The 14,446-nt window shown below is 42.7% G+C and overlaps 1 protein-coding gene across 1 annotated transcript in view; it reads left to right on the forward strand.

Moving 5' to 3' along the window:
- The window catches only part of LOC310798949 (myomesin-3-like), a gene marked incomplete at both ends in the record, with an annotated part of 118,678 nt that extends 104,631 nt beyond the window's left edge, over positions 1-14,047 (forward strand). Inside the window, 6 exons of the mRNA XM_083661504.1 lie at positions 9,481-9,624; positions 10,048-10,211; positions 10,769-10,805; positions 12,890-12,912; positions 13,039-13,094; positions 13,778-14,047. Of these exons, the coding sequence (XP_083517630.1) occupies positions 9,481-9,624; positions 10,048-10,211; positions 10,769-10,805; positions 12,890-12,912; positions 13,039-13,094; positions 13,778-14,047 (694 nt within the window). The remainder of the gene's footprint in view (positions 1-9,480; positions 9,625-10,047; positions 10,212-10,768; positions 10,806-12,889; positions 12,913-13,038; positions 13,095-13,777) is intronic.
- Between the last annotated feature and the right edge of the window lie 399 nt (positions 14,048-14,446).

Below are 14,446 nucleotides of genomic sequence, written 5' to 3' on the forward strand. Positions count from 1 at the left end.
TTATTTAATTTCATTTAGTTTAAAGGAGAATTGCACACTTTCTTGTACCCCATTTTCTAAGGGCTTTATATTTATTTATATTTATTTTAATGAAAAAGTACATGATGTAATGTAAATATGTTGGAGTTAGGGGTGGGCGATATGACGATCTTAGATCGTTGACGATCAGAATGGCTCCACGATCTGCCTTTCCAGACAGATCGTAGAATCGTGCTACATAGACTATATACAGTCAATGCACAACATGCAGTGCACATTCTATCAGTTGCATTTCTATGTCTGAAAGAGCTTCCCAAGTTTTCCTCCCCTCCCCCTTTTCACTTTGCAAAGTGCAGCAGCATGGAGACAACATGGAGGGGCAGTTAGTTTGAGAGAGAGAGACACACACACACACACACACACACACACACACACACACACACACTTAACCAGGGCTTGCCTTGACACGAAGGACCTCCCGTCATCGCGGGGACGTTAAAAAATAGCGTCAGGGACGATGAAAATTAATTTAGGGACGGAGCCGGACGATAGCCTAAACACGCTCTGCTCGTTATGAACAGCGTTAAAAATGACATGCCACACACACTAAACAGACATGTGGGCACTGGCAGAGAGACAAACAGGCAGATAGAGCGGAAACTCATCGCGCAAAAAGTGTCAGAATCTTGGCTGCTCTTTGTGATAGTTTGAGTTTCATTTGCTTCAGTCATCCTGCTGCCTCGTAATCTCAGGAGAGCGCGTTTCTGCTCCACCTTCTCTTTCCTTCCCCCCTGCCTCTCTCTCACTGCTCAACGCTGTGTGTGTGTGTGTGTGTGTGTGTGTGTGTGTGTGTGTGTGTGTGTGTGTGTGTGTGTGTGTGTGTGTGTGTGTGTGTGCTGAGCCGCATGTCTCTGCTCTGTCCCCACGCTCTCTGTCTGTCAGTCTCTCTCTCTCTCCATTAAATTAGCAAATTGACAAATGGCAATCACGCAACTCAATCGCAGATAGCTATAGATATTCGTCCCATCGCCCAAACCTACTGTAAAAATAACAGTGAACCAAGAGAGAGATAGATAGATAGATAGATAGATAGATAGATAGATAGATAGATAGAGTGTTTGCATGCTTGTGAACATTATTTTTTAGCATATGAATTATTGGAAACTCAGCATAAATGAACGACATGAAAATATTTATAAAAGAAATTGTATTTTAAATTTCCATGACTTGTCTAGGTTTCTCATGGCCATACGAACCCTGAAATTAGTTTGGTTGTAGTTGTACTGTTCAGTAACTTGCAAAATAGTCTTAAAAACCAATATGAAAAAGAATCGTGATAAGATTGTGGATCGTGATCCTGCCTGAAAAAATCGTGATATGATATTTTTGCCATATCGCCCACCCCTAGTTGGAGTCATATACACCGTGTGAGTGCACTTACTAATCTTACTACACAGGCATAAAAACTTGTTTCTGCAGCTCTGACTAAAAGAGCCTGGAGCAGTGAGTTACTACTTCTTTAATTCAATGTTGATGAGCATCAAAGAAAATGGTTGATGTTCAGCTTGTGTTCATGTCAGGTCATTGAGACTAGGGGTGTGCCACCTTAGGCACCTCACGATTCGGTTCGATTACGATTCAGGGTGCTACGATTCGATGACTAATCGATTATTACGATTATTACGATTAATCACGATTTTCGATGCATCTTTTTCCCCATACAGGATTTCTTTGTCAGTATCTTTTCCCCATACAGGATTTCTTTGTCAGTATCTTTTCCCCATACAGGATTTCTTTGTCAGTATCCATTAATTAAAGTAAACAAACAAATTTACCTCCATTATCTTTTATTTAGATCAATCAGACCAAACAATACATCCAAAACATTTCCCACAACAAAAAGCTGCTCTTATTCACAACAAATTACAGGTGAGATTATTTTAAATAAAGTGCCTTTAGAAATAAGACTTCTTTTCTTTTAACCAAAATTCTCTGTTGTTTTCACAGATTTAGGATTAATATAAAAAACAAATAGCTTATTCTGCCGTTTTCACAGATTTCTGTACTGGCAGGATTAATACAAAAATAGCTTATTCTGTTTATTCTATTCAGTAAATTAGAAAATAAAACTTTTAACCAAAATCCTCTGCTTTTTTCACAGATTTCGGTACTAGCATGTTTGTTTAATACAAAACAAATAGCTTATTCATGAATAATAAAGACTTCCAAACAAAATCCTTTACAAATGACCAGTGAGCAGCATAGCATCCCACAACAAGCAAACGTTTTGCTGCTACTTTTAGCAACAGCTCAGCTGTATGTGCACCCGTGTGGCTCTCAGTCATCACTCTTGTCTGGAGGACATAACTCACCAGCTCCAAGTCGTTGTCACTTGTGAAGTGTGCCGTTACCGTGACATACGATTGAGTTGTGACTGAATCACATGCATCACATGTTATAGCCACCCTGCATGCTTTCTTCAGGGATTCCAGTACTTCGGTTTTGGTCTCGTCGTACAGTTGAGGAACTGCTTTCTGGGTGAAATACTTTCGCGTCGGTACTTGGTATCTTGGTATTCCGACGTGTACACATCTGTGGCTGTGATTGACAGGTGGGTCAAAACTCACATTGCAATTTTGTGCCGTATATTCGCATCGCTCTTGATGTGTAAGGACCTTTACACACGGAGTAGCTTCTGTCAATCGTCGTTCTGCCTTCATGTTCATAAAACCCGAATTGCCTCCACACGGTGGATTTTAACCCAGATGGGTGAATCTGACGGTCAGTCAGAGCAGCTAGCGCGTTAGCTGCCGCCGCCATTTTCTCTGTTTACAGTCGGTCTTATGAGTCCGTCCCTTAAAACTGTCCGGCTGGCTTTTTTCGTTCCGGGCGCTACGGCTCTGTTTCTGTCAGAGATGGGGACTTGAGACTTGGTGACTTGGACTTGAGTCGACTTGAGTCCCTGTTTCAATCACTTGTGACTTGACTTGACAAAAACTGAATGACTTGAGACTTGACTTGGACTTGGAAGTTAAAGACTCGGGACTTGACTTGAGACGTAATGACTTGGATGACTTGTTTGTGTTCATCAGTTTAAATATTAAATATTAGCTTGTTCAATGTGTTCAAGTGTCTGTGTAAAGTTATCCGGTATGCAAGTGCCCATGATAACCCATTCTCATTCAAATATCTTGAGGTGAGAGGTCAAGGGACGTCTTTGAAAATGGCAATGCAAATCTTTTTGCCCTCGCCAAATTTTTGCCTATAACTAACTTTCTTTCATTCTTTCTTTCTTTCTCTCTTTCTTTCTTTCTTTCTTTCTTTCTTTCTTTCTTTCTTTCTTTCTTTCTTTCTCTCTTTCTTTCTCTCTTTCTTTCTTTCTTTCTCTCTTTCTTTCTTTCTTTCTTTCTCTCTTTCTTTCTTTCTTTCTTTCTCTCTTTCTTTCTTTCTTTCTTTCTCTCTCTCTTTCTTTCTTTCTTTCTCTCTTTCTTTCTCTCTTTCTTTCTTTCTTTCTTTCTCTCTTTCTTTCTTTCTTTCTTTCTCTCTTTCTCTCTTTCTTTCTTTCTCTCTTTCTTTCTTTCTTTCTTTCTTTCTTTCTTTCTCTCTTTCTTTCTTTCTTTCTTTCTTTCTCTCTTTCTTTCTTTCTTTCTTTCTCTCTTTCTCTCTTTCTTTCTTTCTTTCTTTCTTTCTTTCTTTCTCTCTTTCTTTCTCTTTCTTTCTTTCTCTCTTTCTTTCTTTCTTTCTTTCTTTCTTTCTTTCTTTCTTTCTCTCTTTCTTTCTCTCTTTCTTTCTTTCTTTCTTTCTCTCTTTCTTTCTTTCTTTCTTTCTTTCTCTCTTTCTTTCTTTCTTTCTTTCTCTCTTTCTTTCTTTCTTTCTTTCTCTCTCTCTTTCTTTCTCTCTTTCTTTCTCTCTTTCTTTCTTTCTTTCTTTCTCTCTTTCTTTCTTTCTTTCTTTCTTTCTCTCTTTCTCTCTTTCTTTCTTTCTCTCTTTCTTTCTTTCTTTCTTTCTTTCTTTCTTTCTCTCTTTCTTTCTTTCTTTCTTTCTCTCTTTCTTTCTTTCTTTCTTTCTCTCTTTCTCTCTTTCTTTCTTTCTTTCTTTCTTTCTCTCTTTCTTTCTCTCTTTCTTTCTTTCTTTCTTTCTCTCTTTCTTTCTTTCTTTCTTTCTTTCTTTCTTTCTTTCTTTCTTTCTTTCTTTCTCTCTTTCTTTCTTTCTTTCTTTCTCTCTTTCTCTCTTTCTTTCTTTCTTTCTTTCTTTCTTTCTTTCTCTCTTTCTTTCTTTCTTTCTCTCTTTCTTTCTTTCTTTCTTTCTTTCTCTCTTTCTTTCTTTCTTTCTTTCTCTCTTTCTCTCTTTCTTTCTTTCTTTCTTTCTTTCTTTCTTTCTTTCTTTCTTTCTCTCTTTCTTTCTTTCTTTCTTTCTCTCTTTCTCTCTTTCTTTCTTTCTTTCTTTCTTTCTTTCTTTCTTTCTTTCTTTCTCTCTTTCTTTCTTTCTTTCTTTCTCTCTTTCTCTCTTTCTTTCTTTCTTTCTTTCTTTCTTTCTCTCTTACACTTTCATGGACAGCATGAAGGAAGCATAGCTAACAGACTTACCCTTGTTGTACAATGCAGTCAGTGACCCTCCTTATTTGTCACATACAGTGTTCACTGTGGGGAAGTTGTCAGTCAGCAAGTTAATGAATTGTGAATTGTAAACTAATAAATTAAATGTGTTGACATCAGACGATATGAGGATCTGATTCTTATCTCTGATCACAAGATCCTATTGTTAGAGAAAGCACGCTGATGGCACGGTGGCTCAGTGCTTTACACTGTTGCCACTGTTGCCTCACAGCAAGAATGTCTCGGGTTCGAACCCCGCTCCGTCCCAGGTCCTTCCTGTGTGGAGTTTGCATGTTCTACCCATGTTTGTGTGGGTTTCCTCCGGGTGCTGCGGTTTCCTCCCACCATCAAAGACATGTATGTTAGGGTTAATACTCCTGTCAGTGCTCCTGACCAAGGCAACAGCAAAAGAACTGGAGTTGGTCCCCGGGCGCTGCACTGTGGCTGCCCACTGCTCCTAGTTCTAAGAAGGTTCCTAGTAGAGGATCTGTCAAATGCAGAGGATGAATTTCTCCATGGGGATAAATAAAGGATAACTTAACTTAAGCACCAACATACTAATACTAATAATACTAATTATTATTTTTGCATATAGCCAGCATGAAGGAGTTCATACAGTATCTAATCTCATGTCAGGGTGAAGTAGTAGGCTAGTAGTAGTTTCAGATTCCATTTAGATTCCATATTTGTACTTTTTTTTTTTTTTTTCCAGACGATTTTTTTATCCCATTTTTATCCCCCTTTAGTGCTAATTTAATTTATTTATCCTGGTTGCTGCTCCACCCTCTGCTGATCTGGGGAGTGCCGAAACTGACTCCATGCTTCCTCCGAGACATGGGCAGTTAGCCAGCCGCTTCTTTTCACCTGACAGGGGAAGCTTCACCGGTAGGACATAGCACGTGGGAGGTTCACGCTATTCCAACCAGTTCCCCACGCTAACCACATTAGCAACCAGGATATTACATGTTTTGGTGAAGGGGGTTCCTATATGAAGGAAGCCCCCGGGAGGCACAGGGAGAACATGCAAACTCCACACAAGGCCCTTTTGACGACCCCACCCGGGCGGTGGGCACTCGAGGACATGCGGACGGGCACGCATTCCTTCAGCGTTCACAACGTCCCAGGTGGGAATCGAACCCAGGACCTTCGAGCTGTGAGGCGACAGCGCTTACCACTGCACCACCGTACCCCCCTCCATATTTGTACTTTTTGATTACATTTAGATAACATTTCTATGGTGCAATTACTTTTGAGTTACATCTTCACCCATAATATTTTCATCTCTTAGCATTTAATTTTATTCTCATCTGAACTTCCATGGCAAATTTGTTCAACTTGAAAAACAAACTTTGTGTGGTGTGAAGTTCACAGCCGGTGACATCGTCATCAGGTTCGGTGGAGTCGCCCTTTGGACTTCCTTCTCCATCTTCATATCACATGCTTTAAGGTTCAAACGTTCACATCTTTATTATCCCAGAGGAACAATTTGTTGTACAGCCAGCAGTAACCATATAATCATCAGACAAAGCCAAATACTGAGGTAACACTTTACAGGTTAGCATGACGGTTGTTACCAATGGATGCATTCGGTCTGGTCTTCTAGTTTCATAATGATATCAGTATATTATTATTATATTATTATTATAAATGAGTCTGCTACAGCCTCTGAAAGATAGTCATGTTGGCCACTGGAAGTGTCTTGCAAAAAGGGCACAGTCAGAGGTTAAAAAGGCAGCAGTTTTGGCACCACCTGGTGGTCTATCTGTGCACGTCGCTGTGTGAGTGCAAGCTGGAAATGGCATCGTCATGATTGGATGACTCACTCATGCTCCTCCTTACAGCATTGTCATGATTGGATGACTGGCTGTCAGTCACACTCCTCTCACCGGATCTTTTTTCCATGGAGAAGGCACTTACATTAGTAGTTATTTAAGCATACAGTTATTTGACTTTTGTTTGGTTTGATTTCATTGATTTAATTATAATACAAATTAATTCATTTGTCATACTTTTTGAACAGGTTAGATGAATTGGTCAATAATATCACTACAGTATTAGACAGATAGGCTACTAATACTGTACCGTGTCTTTTCTCTTTATAAAGCAAGGTAAGACTAGTATCTTTGGAGGGGGTGAAGTGAGTGACTTGAGACTTGGGACTTGACTTGCCTTAACTAAGGACTCGACTTGACTTGACTTGATATAACCTGCGACTTGACTTGCAAAAAACAAAATGACTTGGGACTTGCTTGAGACTTGGACCAAATGACTTGGGACTTGCTTGAAACTTGGACCAAAGTGACTTGGTCCCATGTCTGGTTTCTGTGGTCAGGAAAAGTAATCAATAATCGAACATTTTGCATCGATTTGAATCGTTACGTGTCTCATCGCGATGCATCTAAGAAACGATTTTTCGGCACACCCCTAATTGAGACCTATTGAAAGGTTGTTCCTGTAGTGACGTACAGTACTAGTGAACACAGGTTTGGTCTGACTGAGCCACAGGCTCATGGAGACTTAGGGTATCAGGGGGACACAGAGGTCATGTTCCGGCCTAGTTCTGGGTCTTGGGATTTGAGAGATCTGATATCTTATTTTGTGCTAATAAATGACACACACAATGTGTAGTCTAGAAGTTATTCATCTAAATTCAATTTCTGATAAATTCCAGGATTTAGATGGTTTAGTGATGTGAGATAACAGAAGAATGTACCTGTAGGAGAACCAAACAAATGTTACTTTGTATTTTAACAGTATTCTACTGAGTGACCTGTATTCAGAATATATCTATAGGGAGACATTTAGTTTGTCATTGTAAACCCACAGCACAGTAAGGATGACATGTTCTTCATAGATCTAGCCTTTTAATGTTGCTCTTAAGTGCTTTCTCAAAGTACACCAAATTCATGCATTTTACTTTCAAATGTTAAAATGAAATCTCGTGCGGGTGCATGCCACCGCACCCCCCTAGGGGGTCTGTGGTCCCCCACCACAACAACTCTAAATCCTGTGGGAAACACTGTAATCACTAATTCCATCCAAGTGACACAATGGCAGAATGTATGACTATTTTGGTCATCAGTTTCATAATCTTTCTGTAATAAAACATCTAAAACAAAAAGTCTTATCAGATGGGGGACCCTGGGACAAAATCTTATCAAATGGGGGTTCATGGTCTAATTTGTGTCAGTTGAGGGGTCATTAGTCTCGCTTGCCAGACTATCTCTAAGGGGTCCTTGATGTGAAAAAGTTTTTTTGAGAACCACCGATTTAAGATGGTTTCTTTGTTACTTAACAATAGCATATATTCTTTTTGTTTTAGTAACGTTTTGCTACACATCCAGAATTCACTCATCTTGGGTCACTCTTTTTTCTTTTCTTTATTCTTTTCAGTCATTTTTTTTAATTGGAGGTTTTTGTGACCTTTACTTCAACACATTTTGTACAATTGTGGAAAGGATAGAACTGTTTCTATTTTGCAGTGTTATCCTGCTGACATGACAACAAGGGCAGATTTGTTAAGTCAGACTACTAGCACCACCTGCTGGGGTCTTTAAGGATGTGCATGAGAAAAGACTAAAGAGCTCACTAGTGTGAGCTAACAGTAGACTTGTCCTGGGTGTATTTAATTAGATGAGTGTAGTCTGAACTGGAACTATGTAAAAAAGGTCTTCCTACAACACAACTCATCTCTTATTCCACACAGGTTTTTTTGTGATCAAATGTTTATATTCATTCAAAGAGCACACACACACACACACACACACACACACACACACACACACACACACACACACACACACACACACAAAACGTACAAAAGAAGGACAAAACAATGCTAAGGCGCATGTCTTACATCTGCATGCCCCGCCCACAGCCACGCAGACATAGCCCATCCACACGACTACATTAATTGTACCATTGAAACGTGTGCAGGCAAAACTAAACTAAATGTTCTATGCTTGTGTAGATACCAAGCTAATGCAAGGATCACAACATGCACAGCAGAGAGTAATATGTACAACTAAGTATGAAGTATACAAAGTATACTTACATAAAAGACCACACTGCACCTATGCACCTATGAATACTCATGTCACTCCCCTCTTCCGGGACCTTCACTGGCTTCCCATCTCGCCACGCATTCAATTCAAAACACTGGTTCTGGCCTACAGGGCAGTACACCAGACAGCCCCTCTGTACTTACAATCTATGGTCAGGTCAGGCTCCAAAGCTCTCACCGTTCCCTCCGCTCCTCCACCAGCGCAGGTCGCCTCGCCCCTCCTCCACTACGGGGGCTCAAAAGTCGCTCATCCCGTTCGAGACTCTTCTCGTCCCTGGCACCTCAATGGTGGAACGAGCTTCCACCTTCGGTCAGGACGGCTGAATCACTGCCGATCTTTCGGAAAAGACTAAAGACACACCTTTTCAGGCTCCATCTGGGCCCTTCTTGATCTAACTTCTTTCTCTCTCTGAAAATAAATAAATAATAATAAATCTAAACTAACCTTAACTTGTACCACTGTTCCTTCAGAAGTTGTAGTTGTCATAGACTGTGCTCCATAGTTGATTGCTCTATTGCTGACAAAAATGTGTTATTGTAAGTCGCTTTGGATAAAAGCGTCTGCCAAATGACGTAATGTAATGTAATGTAATGTAATATAATGTAATGTAATATAATGTAACTTACTGTAAGTAACAAGGACATGGAATACAAGGCGGGACTCAAAGCAAAGTAAACATAAAACACATTAGTAACCCCACACACCCATTCCAGACACCAATTAAAGGACATCCGTAAAATCAAATTGAAATAGCAGACAGACACTCGACACAAAGATTTCATTCCACTCTGTGAGACTGTCTGAGCTGTTCATTCTGGATCCCTCTCTCCTCACCTCTGCAGCCCGAGCGGAGGCTCCAGCAGCAGCCCAGCTACCAAGCCCAGCCCAGGCCGCAGCGGAAGCCCAGCTTCCAGGCCGAGCGCAGGCCGCAGTGGCAGCCCAGCTTCCAGGCCAAGCTCAAGCCTCATCAGCACCCCAATTAGCAGGTAATACCAGTCTCCATCTTTCTCCTCTGCAACAACCTGCTTGACCACGCCCCCCTAAAGGAGGAAGCAATGGAGACGAGTCTCCTTTAAGCAAGTTCAAGATCTTTTCAACCAATAGAAAGAGTCAGTCATGGCAGTCATTCAGGCACTGGTGCTACGTGACTACTGCTCTGTTGTTTAGTGCAGTTAAGAAAGATGTTCCAAAACAACGCAGCACATGTGGCTTTGCAAGGTACCAGGGAATTCCCCCCCAGTTTGCAAAGTTAATTTTAAGCCCTGCTACATCTGCAGGTAGTCTGGCTCACATTGTGTCCAGATCTCTTTCACCCCATTTACACCTGGTTTTTAAATGTGACCTGTATCCAGATAACCTATCTGGATACAGGTCACATACCTTACTACTCACTGCTGCTTTCCCTGCAGGGAGAAGAGAATAGACCAGGAGGCCCGGAACAAGCCTGGCAGCAGTATGCAGAAGGTGTGGATTGAGATCTTTAACCCCACTGAGGCTGACAAAGGAAAATACACCCTGCAGATGTTCGACGGCAAGGAGACACACAAACGCTATCTTGACCTGTCTGGACAAGGTGGGTGGGAAATTACATTTTTGACTGACAGTTGGTTTGATTTGAATAAATTCAACTTTTTTGGAGGTTGCAGTCAAAATCCAGAACTGAAACATGCAGAGTTTTAACTTTGTTTCTAACTCGGATTCTCACATATGCTGAAGGGGCGCTGAACTGAATGCCTTTCTTTTTTTACCTCTAAAAAAATACCTTTGAAACTACCCAGGCGACCCTCAAGGCATCCTGGCAAACCTCAGCCGGCGATTGGCGCAGCCACTCACAACCGCCCACGTGTCGGAGACACGACCTGCGCAGACCAGCTGAGGCTCGTCACTTTGCGCGCATTCAGCCATGCTGAACAGTCGCACTTTCTATCTCTGGGGGGCGGGCTTCAGCATATGTGAGAATCCTCATTCTCACTCGTAAAAGCCGGGTTGTAGGACAACCCTAACGACTTCTCTACTCATGCTTTATTGCATTGTCATCCTTCCAGAATAATATTTCTTTTACATTCATGTCATTTAAATTTGATGGCAGCAGGTAGTGATTTTGTCTATAATTATTATGATTGTCAACAGCCTTTGCTGATGCCTTGCTGGAATACCAGAGGTTGAAGTAAGTGCTGCATCACAGCATGCTTTGCTGTGGTTGACACTAACCCAAACAGAAAACAGTAAGGGGACAGAGGTAACCGGCTGTTTTCAGGCTTATGCTTTTATTGTATAAGAATTCAGCACAGATTGTGAGACATGCAGTGGTGGAAATGGCCAGGTTTTACTCTGGGAACCCTACTTACGCACGATGGGGGTCCGGCGCAACCCCCTCTCCCGCTGCCATATCTGAATGCTTGACTGACTGTTTTTCCCCCCTCATTATACCATTACAGCTACATAAAAATATATTACAAAAGTTACTTAACACGTTCACTGCCGTTGACGAGATATCTCGTCTTAATAATCTATTTTACCGACCCACTGAGTGGCGACAGTGCTCTCCAGAGTAGAAAGAGCCGAGCCAAAACTGCAGGGGAAGGCGCGAGGAAACCGTTCTCATACTGTAAAATGGATTGGCGAAAACGCTTTCGCTTTCGCGCTGACGCACAGCGGTGGCGCACAACGGTGGGGGGTTCCAAGAATAGACTGGGTGCACACTTTGAAACACGCAGCATAAATAAGCCCAGAATCGCAAGAGCTTCATCAGAGCTCTCAACCGAAACCCCAAGAAACGAGCGAGCCCCATCCAGACTCGCCCCGACGAGGGGCCGCCAGGCAGCAGACAGGCAGCAGCAACTCGCTTGTGACAGACCCGCTGCAGAGCCAAGGAGGGCGGAGGAGAACGCCCACGGAGGGAGGAGTTTGAAGGAGAGGGGGGTTTCCTGCTGTTATGGAGGAAATTACTGTTCAAAACTATTGTTTAGATGTCTGACGTCTTACTGATGCCAAAAATGAATGGTTAAAGTGACTGTTCTATCGAATTTCACAAAAAGCCGTTTATCTCAGCTTAAATTTTCAGACGCTGAAACCATGCTGTATTCAACTGCTAATGCTTACATAACTACTAACTCTACAAACTAACTCTTTTAGACAGAGAAAGCACACATTCTATTAGTTCTTTTGAGATATTTTGTGTTCACAAAATCCTAACAGAAAAGAATCCTCGGCTCTTGAAAGATGAGCCAGAATCCTCAAAAAAAAACCTTGGCAGAAGCTAACTACAGTATTGAAAGAACGGCTGGCAGTGAATGTGTTAAATAAGATTGATGACACCTTGATATTGATGCTGCTTATTCAGCTTCCAAATACATGTTCTCCTACTATTCTCTGCTCCTTTCTCATGCCCCCTCTCCACTGCTCTGCTCTCCACTGCTCTGCTCTCCACTGCTCTGCTCTCCACTGCTCTCCACTGCACTGCTCTTCACTGCTCTGCTCTCCACTGCTCTGCTCTCCACTGCACTGCTCTCCACTGCACTGCTCTCCACTGCACTGCTCTCCACTGCACTGCTCTCCACTGCACTGCTCTCCACTGCACTGCTCTTCACTGCTCTGCTCTCCACTGCTCTGCTCTCCACTGCTCTGCTCTCCACTGCTCTCCACTGCACTGCTCTCCACTGCTCTGCTCTCCACTGCTCTGCTCTCCACTGCTCTGCTCTCCACTGCTCTGCTCTGCTCTCCACTGCTCTGCTCTGCTCTCCACTGCTCTGCTCTCCACTGCATTGCAAGACATTTTTAAAGGGGAACCTGAGGAGGAACGCCGTTCCCTCTCAACGGGGCAGTGGTGGCCCAACGGTTAGAGAAGCGAGCTTGTGACCAGAAGGTCCTCGGTTCAATCCACGGGACCGGCAGGATAAATCTGGGTGGGGAAAGTGAAAAGGGAGTGCTTTGCCCCCTCCCTCATTACCACCACTGTGGTGCCCTTGAGCAAGGCCCTTAACCCCCAACCGCTCCAGTGGAGCTGCTCAGTGGCCAACAGATCAGACTGTGGTTGTACTGGTCAGCTTCCAGGTATGAATGTGTGTGTGAATGTGAACAGGGCGCTCCTGAATAAGAGAGCATTGCTCTCAGTGAGACTCCCCCTGTATAAATAAAGGTAAAAAAAACCGTTTACTCTGGAAACTCCCAGGCGTTCCCCTCCATTTCCACCACTGGAACATGACACTGTGGACTGTCCTATTAACTTGAGCCCTTGTTTTGATCCCTCAGGCAAGTGGCAGTTGCTGAGAAAAGTGAGTAATATCTTATGTGTTATTTCTGCTCACTAAAGTGAATGAATGATTCTAGAGTGGACGTCCACAGAGAGACGTCCACAGAGAGACGTCCACAGAGAGTCCATCTTGTCCTTATTATTTCAGATCAGGCCAGAGTGACAAAGGGGCTCCCCGATGTGGTGGCCATCATGGAGGGCAAGGTACGACACTGTCATTGGGAAACGTCACAGATGCCACAGCAGTACTGCTTCTTGTCTGTTGTTGCGTATATCGATTAATCCCGATTCGATCCGATTCGATCCATTTCAATATCGATTTGGTTAGTGATACCAAAACATGTTTTTTGAGCTGTAACCTGAATTACATGATTGTCCAGTTATGTAACACAGGGGTTCCCAACCTTTTTTTGCGCCAAGTAGATACATGGGGGGGAAAAGTTGCGGACCGGTTGTCAATTTTATTGGTTTTAGTTACACATAATATATTTACTCACCACGTGGTGACAAAGGGTAAATAACAGCCTTTTCATCTGTCAATAAAGACACTTTCACAATTATGCACAGTGATTTGATTTCAGCCTATATCATTTCTAAAAGTAGATATTAATGATCAAACATTTCCATTTATGTAGCCTACAGTATTTATGTTTTTGTTTCAACTACAAACATAAATAAACGTCAACTTGAAACTATGTTTCAACTACCACACACAGCATAATATTATAGCCTATGTTTATAAAAAAAAATAAAAAAAAATGGATGTCTGGACATATGAATCGATATCAAAGGATTAAAATAAAAATCGATTAAAAATCTGAGAATCGATTTTTTTAACCCAGCCCTAGTTGCGTATGCCACTGACTCCTCCTCCTCATCTACCTCAGTCTCTGTGCCTGACGTGCTTCTTCGACGGCGATCCAGCACCAGAGGCCTTCTGGCTCAGGAACGACAGAGAGCTCACCAACAAGGGTCCGTTCAACATCGCCAAGGAGGAGAGGTGCAGCACCCTCAATGTCAACAACATCTCCACGGCAGACTCCGGGAAATACTGCATCTTCGTGCGCAACAAGTACGGCTCTCAGACGGTCAATGTGACCGTGGGCGTGTACAAGCATGGGGCTAAGCCTCCTGCACACGCTGTGGAGATGGGTTAAAAAACAGCAGGAACTAGAGAGCTCAACAGTAGTGAATTCCCCATTCCTTTTCTCCATAGAGAGTCTGCATGTCTGGGAACGCCCACAAAATGTTAAACGGCTGGCGCGCGAGTGGGGTAAAACCGCCAATATATCTCATGGGCTGACTCACCAAAAGACGGTGCTGCGGCTCTAAACTACATGTTTGGGGGTTCTAGGGGTTCTAACCCTAACCAGATGTGCGTTTACTGCGGTGGTTAAATCCCCGATCGTGTCTGCCTGGGCTGGGCTATCAGCTAAATTCTAACTTTGCTCAATGGATAGAACGGGGGGATTTACCCCACCCTGACCCCGCCCCCAGGCTAACCCAGCGTCTATTGTGGGCGTTCCTAGAGCCTGTATGGGCGTTCCCAGACATGC

The sequence above is a fragment of the Poromitra crassiceps genome (assembly GCF_964638095.1).
Source record: "Poromitra crassiceps genome assembly, chromosome: 26".
Taxonomy (NCBI): Eukaryota; Metazoa; Chordata; class Actinopteri; order Beryciformes; family Melamphaidae; genus Poromitra; species Poromitra crassiceps.